At 38.3% G+C, this 10,010-nt stretch overlaps 2 protein-coding genes across 2 annotated transcripts; one reads left to right on the forward strand and one right to left on the reverse strand.

Moving 5' to 3' along the window:
- Window positions 1-2,664: 2,664 nt before the first annotated feature.
- On the forward strand, window positions 2,665-6,908 carry LOC104232337 (uncharacterized). The gene has a single exon (XM_009785508.2). It carries the CDS (start codon window positions 3,760-3,762, stop codon window positions 6,784-6,786), a length of 3,027 nt encoding a protein of 1,008 aa, XP_009783810.1. The 5' UTR covers window positions 2,665-3,759; the 3' UTR covers window positions 6,787-6,908.
- Window positions 6,909-7,171: 263 nt separating this feature from the next.
- LOC104232336 (PRA1 family protein G2) lies at window positions 7,172-8,319 on the reverse strand. Its single transcript, XM_009785507.2, has one exon. It carries the CDS (start codon window positions 8,118-8,120, stop codon window positions 7,533-7,535), a length of 588 nt encoding a protein of 195 aa, XP_009783809.1. The 5' UTR covers window positions 8,121-8,319; the 3' UTR covers window positions 7,172-7,532.
- Between the last annotated feature and the right edge of the window lie 1,691 nt (window positions 8,320-10,010).

Here is a 10,010-nt window from a genome sequence, read left to right on the forward strand (position 1 = left end):
AAAGTAGTAATTGGTATTTATTTATTATTTAAATAATATAATATTCAAATTAGTTTGTGCTTTATTCGATCATTTTACCATCTATTTTTATTTTTCTCACAATATATTATTATTTTTCACCAATACAAATATAAATAACTCCATGTTTACTATAACTTAACCTGATGGATCCATTTTTTTTGGTTTAGATAAGTGATCATTATATGATTGATTATTAATTTATTGGATTATTTTTCTGCATTACAAATTTGTTATGAAATAAGTAATAAATTGTTAAAACAATGGTGTTTCTTTTCCATTTTTATTAATTAATTATTTCATAACAAATATTATTTCATAACAAGCATCACTGTTAATTCAAATATTATATTATTAAAATAATAAATAAAAATCAGTTACTACTTTTAGTAGGATTACTTCCCGAAATGATGTATAACAAAAAAAACAGATTATCAAATTACTCGAATAAATAAATATGATCATTACACAATTTCTCAATCAAAGAAAAATAATATATCAAAAATATCTTTGAAATAAGGGTGGGTCGGGTCCTAACATATCGGGTCAACGAATTTTGGTTGTGTTCGATTATTAATTATTTAAGAAAGACAAAATAGTGATTCCGTTAAACTAAGGGCATAAATGAGCAAGTATTGGACGGATTGGGCATATATGTGCCAAACTATTAACGACGGGCATATCTGTCCTAATTCACATAGTTCACTGACATATATGACCCTTTTTTGTTGATTCTTTAAAGAGATTCAAAACGCAATTCGTCGAGTTTAACTCAAGGTGCACTTTATTTTTACGACTAAATAATATATATATATTACTTTTATCTAGCTAATGGAGCATTAGTCATAACCAAAATTTCTCGACGGAATAAAGAAAAAAATAAAGAAGAACAAAAGAAAGATTTTTTTACTTTCTTTCAATTCAAATAAGAGAGTAAAAGACCAATTTAAAATGAATTGAACCACTTAGTTGCAACCTCAACGTCTTGACATGTGGAGTAACACATTACGAAATTTTGGCCATTGGAGAGGAGGATTTCTTAATGATTCCATTACAATAAAAAAGAAATATCAGGTCGCGAGTACTCCCTCCGTTTCAATTTATGTGAACCTGTTTGATTGAGTATGAAGTTTAAGAAAAAAATGAAGACATTTGGAATTTGTGGTCCTAAACAAGTCCAAATGGGGCCCAGAGTATTTGTGTGATTATAAAAGCTTTTCATTAAGGGTAAAGTTGTAATTTTAAGCTAAATTGTTACCAAATTTAAAAAGGGTTTATTCTTTTTGGAACGGACCAAAAAAGAAATAGGTTCACATAAATTGGAACAGAGGGAGAGAGTATATTAAATTCCAACACCAATTAAGAAGTGTTGAATGCACATGCAGCAGGCAGGTTGTAAGAATAAGAAACGCTAAAATGACTGCTCTTGATTATATTTGTCATAATAACGTAATAAATGCTTAATAATTTGGTAACTCAAAAGTCAAAATGAAACTAAGCCAAGAAAAAGTAGTAAATGTGGCAAACAACAGTAATTCAAAACTAAAAGGCTTCCAACTTCTTAGCATGGTCACAGCCGCCGACAGACTAGTAGCCTGATTGGTAAGTTTTTTTTAGGTCAAAATTACTTTTTGGCTAAAAGTTTTTTTGATAAAAAATTGAGGTGTTTGGCCAAACTTATAGAAGAAAAAAAATTACTTTTGAGGAGAAGCATAAACAATTTTTGAGAAGCAGAAAAAGGTAGCTTCTCTCCAAAAGCATTTTTCTAAGAAGCACTTTTGAGAAAAATACACTTAGAAGCAGTTTTTAAAAGCTTGGTCAAACACTAATTACTGCTCAAAAGTATTTTTTAAATTAATTAGCCAAACACAAACTGTTTCTCGCCAAAAGTAATTTTTTGAAAAGTACTTATGAGAAAAAATACTTTTCAAAATAAGCTGATTTTAGAAGCATAGCCAAACAGGCTATAGAGGGGTCACTGTTTAAGTCAAAATAATATTCCCTCTGTCCAATCTTACATGACGAGTATACTAAAAATAACTTTTTATTTCTGCTTATCACTTTACGCATATCAAACAACAACAATGATCCAGTAAAAAACTTTACGCATATCAAGAGAAGAGAATTTTTTTTCCTGTTATACCCATAATATTTATTACTCATTTTAAATTATTTTTCTTAAGTCCAATAAAATATGCATCAATTAATATGAATATCATGATAAATTATGTATTTTATTTATTATTTCTTAGGGACATAAAAAATCAAAACATGCCAAGTAAAAGTGAACGAGAATAGTTTTTACGTTTCTTTTTGTAGGTTTAATTTCTGAATTGGGCACCATCATGAGGTAGTAGCATCATAATAAAAGGGGGGAGCTTTTATTGCACAAAAGTTGGAATCCTTGATCTAACCTAACAATAAATTTCCTTTTTGAAGGCTAACTGATAGCAAGGGCCTATGACTAATCCCTCCTTTCTTCGTTTTGTTTGGCTAACTTTACCGCTATTAGTTTCACTTATATTTTTCTTTATTTATATGCCAGTGCTTCCAAATTGTGGACTGTATTTGAAATAAATTCGTGCATTTCACTTGGAGAAATTATATATGGGTAGGGTGGAGTGAGTATGACCCCAGGGGAAGAGGTGGAGCTTTCAAATTATTAATGGTTTTTAGTGCTTAGAGTTGGACTGGTCTTGGTCCAATTCCCAGAGCAAATAGTGAAAACTGCGTCAGAAGAGAGAGCAAACCTGCATTGCATACATCAATATTTGGTTTTATTCATTCAGAGAGGCATTTCTCCTTCATTTCCACCAAGGTCACACAGACAGTGTCTTTGGTTCCTCTCCCAATGCCTTTTTTTTCTCTGTATTCATTCTGACCAAACATTGGATTCTGTGACAGAGAGAAAATTATAAAGTATACTAATGCATAAAATTTGCTTTTACTAATTTCAAATATGCAATCTTACGACACATAAAACAAAAAGAATGGCTAAGCCCAAGATAAAGGGATTAAACTAAGCACATAGAATATTACACCACATACACTCTGCACCTTCTTTTGAAGCAATTTTGGTAATATTTTATGTTCAAAACCTCACAGATCCAACCCATATCACTAGATTCCCCATCTGTAAAGCTAGTTCATGGGAGAGAGAAATATGGAGATTGTATCCCTAGGGTAGCAGACTCAAAGCAAATTATGTTTCCTTTCTTAGCTTTAACGAACTAAATCAAGGTAAAGTAAACAAACCAGTTTCTCTTGCACCCTGAGAGATTTAGTCTCATGATGGTTTTCTACATGGATCAAATTAGGTAAAGGCTTTCTTGTTTCCAATGTAAGACGTACACCCTTTTAGCTATTCAAGTTCCTCCACAGTGAAAGCGAGAGTCAGGTTCTAAGTTCTGACTTAGGGAGGCCCACAGTTAGAAGATGAAGATATGACTTTCACATGTAGATTTCTTTCTGCTTTCAGAAGTCTTACTGTTACATTCATCTGCTTCTTCAAGGAGAGTGTTCCCATCCCAACCACAAATTATTTGCAACTGATTACACTCCATACCAAGTATCCAGAAACAAGATCAGTCTTTTTTCGCCTGATTCCAATCCGGCAAGTATGGTTCTACTGAATTGAAAACTACTGAAATATAGCATTTTGTTACCTCCTTGGTTCCTCAAAGCTTTTTCAGAGTGTTCAACTTCTAAGCTTTTGGAGACTCCTCATTCATCACTTTGAGAATGAATGAAGAGCAATCTCCTAAAGAGATCCCAACTGTTGATACCCAGTCCCTTACCATCAAGATTGCAAATTCGGGCGGTAAGAAGCTGGGTAAGGACATTTTCTCCACTGTTGTTCCTTCAGGTCAGCAGAAATTGGTAGCAGATTCAGCCACATCATCACCATATAACTCTCCTTCACTCATCTCTCCTCCATCTTCTGCATTTGTTTCAGCATTGCAATCACCTTACATTTCTCCAAGGGCCACTTTAGTTACAAATCCAAGTGCTCAAGAAAACCTCATTGCTCCCACCATTTTAGTTGCTAATCCAAAACAAGAAACTCCTATTGCTCCTACCTCAGTTGCCCACCCATCCCCGCCAGTGTCATACTGCGGTTCACAGTCCGATGATGTTCCCAGCACCTCCTACACTCCACCTCCAGAAAGATATGATTTTTCTGATGACCCTACCGACACAAAGCTCAAAATTGTCACCTGTGTCCCTGTTTCAGGACCAGAGACCGATCCCAGGATATCCTTTTCTTTTCCTGTCCCTCGAATTTCTTTTGCCAAGGGCTCCATTTCACCTGCATCCAATGCCAAACTTAGGAGCTGTGATGTGTATATAGGATTCCACGGTCAGAACCTAAATGTAGCGCGCTTCTGCAAGTGGCTCAAGTCGGAACTCGAGCTTCAGGGTATTGCTTGTTTTATTGCTGATAGAGCAAAGTATGCAGATAATCAGAGCCATGAGATTGCTGACCGAGTTATATGCTCAGTAACCTTTGGCGTCGTAGTTGTCACCAGTTGTAGCTTCTTCAACCATCTGAGCTTGGAGGAAATAAGATTCTTTGCGCAAAAGAAGAACTTGATTCCTTTGTTCTTTAATACGGATGCCAATGAAATTGCAAGTCTATTTAACCGAAATGCTGATGCCAAGAAATGTAAAGAGGTACTGGATGCAATACTAAAGTGTCATGAGTTTAAATTGGAGACAAATGAGAGTAATTGGAGGTCCTGTGCGTCTAAAGCAGCTGGGATATTAAGGGCCAAACTTGGTAGGAAAAGTGTTGCAGAAAAAACAGCAGAAGGGTTTGAAGAGTTGCCCTTTCCGAGGAATAAAAGTTTTGTGGGAAGAGAGAGAGAAATTATGGAGATAGAGACTACTCTCTTCGGCTGTGGGGATTCCTTTGAGCAAGAAAGTGTGGTCCCAAGTGTCAAAGGAGGAACACCAGGACAATCTGAAGGTCTAGCTGATGATGAAAGTGAAGCTGATGCTAGCAGAGGCAAATATATAAATCTAGAAATAGGAAAGAACAAGGAAACCAATAAAGAAGCTTGGGTGGAACCAATTATTGGAAGAAATTCGCTGAAGAGACTCAAGTACAGAAAATCAAGAAGCGGGAAGGACAAGAATTTGGGGGCCAGTGTTGTGTGCATAAATGGCGCCCCTGGTGTTGGAAAGACTGACCTTGCTTTGGAATTTGCTTACAGGTATTCACAGAGATACAAGATGGTCTTGTGGGTAGGGGGTGAAGCTCGCTACTTTCGACAGAACATATTGAACTTATCTCTAAATTTGGGCCTGGATGTGAGTGCAGATGCAGAGAAGGAAAGAGGGAGGATAAGGAGTTTCGATGAGCAAGAATTAGAAGCATTCAAGAGAGTTAAACGGGAGATATTCCGTGACATGCCATATTTACTAATTATAGATAATTTAGAGACTGAGAAGGAGTGGTGGGAAGGGAAGGATCTTCATGATTTAATACCAAGTAACACTGGTGGTACCCATGTCATTATCACAACACAGCTCAACCAGGTAATGAACGTTGATCCCTTGCAGCTTCAGCCATTGTCCACATCCGATGCCATGATATTGATAAGGGGAAGACGTAAAAAGGAGTATCCAGCAGGAGAGGTGGAATTCCTCCAAAAATTTGATGAGAAACTTGGGAGGTCGAGTTTTGGTCTTTGGGCGGTTGGTTCCTTGCTATCAGAGCTTGCAATTTTGCCGTCTGCTCTATTCGAAGCTGTGAATCAGGTTCCAGTTGAAGAAGCCACAACTTGCTCTAATCTGTCCGTTCCACATCAACAGTTCTGCAGAACAAATCCATTTCTAATGAAAACACTGGTTTTCTGTACAGCCCTCTTGCAGCAAAGCAACGATAGCAGGGACTCCCTTGCCTCAAGAATGCTTCAGGTAGGAGCATGGTTTGCTCCAGCACCCATCTCGGTGAATTTACTGGCAGCAGCTGCAAAGAAAATTCCTGTAAATAGAAACAGATTCAAGATGTGGACTAAGTGCATGAAAGTTGCTCTATGCTTCTACTCGGGGCATTGCCTGACAAGCCAGACATGGAAAAGTGAAGAGGAAGCAGCACTACTTCTAGTTAAACTGGGTTTGGCACGAAAAGCCAACAGGCAGCCTGGATGCTGGATCCAATTCCATCCCATCACTCAGATCTTCGCTAAAAGGAAAGATGGATTAGTTGCTGCCAAAGCCAATGTTCAAGGTGCAAGGAAAATTGGAAACCCGCTAGTAGATTCTGACCATCTCTGGTCATGTGCTTTCCTTGTATTTGGTTTCAAATCCGAACCACCAGTCATTCAGCTCAAGGCCATAGACATGGTTCTCTTCATTAGAAAGACAGCTCTTCCATTGGCAATTAGTGCCTTCACAACATTCTCAAGGTGCAACTCGGCCTTAGAACTCTTGAAGGTCTGCACAAATGTGCTTGAAGAAGCAGAGAAGTCATTTGTTTCTCAAATACAAGACTGGTGCCACGGATCTCTGTGCTGGAAAAAGAAGCTGCAATCCAACCAAAGAGTGGACGAGTATGTTTGGCAAGAGGTGACATTATTGAAAGCTACCCTGCTGGAAGCTAGAGCAAAGCTGTTACTAAGAGGAGGTCATTTTGATAGCGGAGAGGATCTCTGCAGAACTTGCATTAGCATCCGAACCGTAATGCTGGGTCATAACCATGCTCAAACTTTGGCTGCTCAACAAACATTAGCTAAATTAGTAAGGATGAGAAGCAAAATATGATCCCAAACTCTCCAGAAAGCCACACTTTTTGGTGGCTCAGTTTTGTTTATCGTGACCGTGCAATTCACTCTGTTAGTTTATGTAACATAGAAATCATCCATTATCAAGTATTTTTCACCACATCAGTTCAAGACTTATTTCGTTTCAGCAATTTACTGATTTTGTCTAGAAAATTTAAGCAATGCCACACAATCAACCTACAACATTTGCAGTATCCTTCTTGCCAGATGGACAGAATAGACATGTCTAGTGTTTTTCTAGTTGGATGAACCCATGTCTCATGGCATTTGATCACTCACTTACTACGCATCAGTTCTGTCTCATTAAGCAATTAAAAAGATTGTCATTTTAGTTATATTCACAATCCTGGAAGAAAAAAGGCAAATCAGCCATTAAAAATAGGATATTGTATTATTTTCTCAATCAACAAAAGTTCATCTTAGGAGGAAAAAAAAGGCGACCGGAACAGATAAAAATGGACAATGTTGCTCATTGAGACAATCTTCAAAATAAAACACAAAACCAGTGGCAACAGATTTTCCTGTAAACCTTATAAAGAAAAACTCTGCAAATTCAACAACAACAAACCCAGACCTTACCCCTATCTCAAAGACACACACAGAAGAACCAAACAATTTCTTATGAACACAACTCTCAAGTCAAAAATCAACTTTGAAATCAACAAAAACACAAAAAAATGTAAATCAATTAATGTTGGTGAGTCAGTGAAATTTGCGAGGGAAAAATCAAGTTCTTCTTTCAGCATTTGAAATCAAGCCAGTCGAAACGGCGTCGTCCTCATCCACAAACAGCCCTTCTGGATTCCTCAATAAGCCATGGATCACTGTCACCAAAAATCCTACCGCTACACCAATGAGCAAAGTATTTAAAATTCCTGTGAACCAAGCAGCAATTGCAGAAACAATTACGAGACCCGAAATCACAGCTAGATCGCTAATTTGGTGCCCTAGAACAACCATGGGATCCTCCCGGAAGAACAGAAGAATCAACCACATTGCAAAAACCAAACCGGCGAAAATCAACGAAAAAGGTGAGCCAATAAGTGAAGCGGCTGAGCAAGCAGAGATGACAATGGCATAGTTGACGGAGAAGTACTTGAAATTCCGGCGAATGCGAATTGCAGCATCGGAGAAGGATGCCGGAAGATCGACAGCGCTTGCTCCGGCGAGGAATTCCGGCCACGGTCGACTACGAGAAAGAAATGTAAAGAGATTGTGAATAGATCGGTTAACGACGTCACCGCCGGAAATTGGGATGGTGGTGTAGGTTGCCGGGGCCGTGGCGGTCGCGGCGGTAGTTGTTGCAGATGGCATATTTGTAAATTGGGTTAAAAGTTTGACCAGGGTGTTTTGACCAATACACAATAACTTCTCATGGGTGCACCTCGTGATGTGTCAGTTTAAAGACGGAAATTCCGTGATTGATAGTAGTAAAATAATCTTCTTTTCTTATAGCATTATTATTATTATTGTCCCCAAGAGCGGGTCAATAAAATATGTTTGAATAGTATGTTGTAACGTTTTGACTTTTTCATGTTTACGGTTACGCATCATCTTCTTTAGATATACAAGGCTAAGCAATCGATGTCCATGTAATTACTATCTGCTAACTGAGGTCCTCTTCATATACTAAACGAGCAGTGACGAATTCAAAATTTAAAGTCATGAGTAGCGCCCATTAAAATTCCAAAAAAAGAGGAATTTTTTTTTAGTTGTGGGTGCTCACTCAATATTTATCTAAATAGTTTTGCAATTGCCCGTGCAAATTACTAAATATAATCAAAGTTAATGGGTGTATATAGATCCGCCAATGCAGACGAGATTGTCAGTGTCTTACGGGAAAACCAATGTCAAAAGCAATTGAGAGAACAAAAAAGAGAATTGAGAATGAAAGAAAGCTTGATTGCATTAATGAAAGCTATTACAAAAAAGCAACACGGTGTCGAAGGGGAGAGACACCAGTACAGAGAATTGTTTGCTTGCTAGAAAGTTTGATTGCTTGATCCCCTCAATAGTGCTTAAAAAAAATAAACCAATGTTACAGGACTTGACCTAACTATTCTAGAGAGGCATAATGGAAATACATGGAATATAACTACTCCATATTTACAATGAAAAGGACTTAGGTTCCTACAAAGTAGAAGCAGGTCTATTGGCAGCAACCTTGTCTTTAGCATCAGAGTCTGCGCGCGCAACACTATTTGCATATGTCTGTGGTTGGGCGCTGGCGAGGGCTATCGGTAGGGCGGCATAGGCACAAATGCGCTTGTCACTTGGCGCGGCCAAGACCACAGGGCCGACCATAGCGCTAGGCGTTGAGAGGCTTGCAAGACGCAATGGAGAGCGTCCAAGGAGTCATGGGGCATGGCTAGAAAGCCGCCCGTGACATTCTCCCTAACTTGAGTTGCCGACGTCCTCGACTCCTTACTTGCAACATAATCATCGATCAGGCTCTTGTAGGCTTTGAGGTTTGTCCCCTCTCCCAAGTATTCTCCTCTGCATCACAACCCTACCATTTCACCAAGAATTCTTGGTGATCTTTCCTTGAAGCATGAACCACTTAATCATCGAGAATAGTTTCTACCCGCCTTTTCCCGATTGAATTAGGGCCTCGAATAATGGGTATTGTGAGTTGGCTTCGTAAATGATCCTTCACATCTTCCCAAAAAGGTTTCAGAATGCTGACATGGAAGACCGGATAAATCTTCCACCAGGCTGGGGTATCCACCCGATATGCGACTTTCCTAGTGCACTTCTCAATAGATAAGGATTCAATGTATTTTTGCAATAGACGAGGATTATGGACCCCTACAAGCACACATCTCTTTGGGATTTTTACCATCACTTTGTCTCCTACTTGGTATTTAACAAAGCGACGATTTTGATCAGTATGCTTCTTCATCCACTTTTGGGCTTTTACAAGATAGCTCCGCACTATCTCCAAATTTTGCTTCCACAAATGTAGCATACTTGGAAAACTGATCCATCACAACCAAGATAGTTGTAAGATCTCCGACCTTGGGCAATCTGGTGATGAAATCCAGTGAAACACTTTCCTAAGGTCTCTTTGGAATAAGCAATGGCTCCAAAAGTTTCGCTTGTGTCAAGCGGTATGACTTGTCTTTCTAGCATACTAGGCAAGTCTTCACATACTAAGCAACATCATCAGCCATTTGAGGCCAATAATAAGCACAGCGCAACAAC

Source organism: Nicotiana sylvestris, chromosome 7 (genome assembly GCF_000393655.2).
Source record: "Nicotiana sylvestris chromosome 7, ASM39365v2, whole genome shotgun sequence".
Classification (NCBI taxonomy): Eukaryota; Viridiplantae; Streptophyta; class Magnoliopsida; order Solanales; family Solanaceae; genus Nicotiana; species Nicotiana sylvestris.

What these genes read in the sequence shown, in the direction of transcription:
- LOC104232337 (XM_009785508.2), top strand. Translation starts at nt 3,760, where the DNA reads ATGAATGAAGAGCAATCTCCTAAAGAGATCCCAACTGTTGATACCCAG.
- LOC104232336 (XM_009785507.2), bottom strand. Translation starts at nt 8,120, where the DNA reads ATGCCATCTGCAACAACTACCGCCGCGACCGCCACGGCCCCGGCAACC.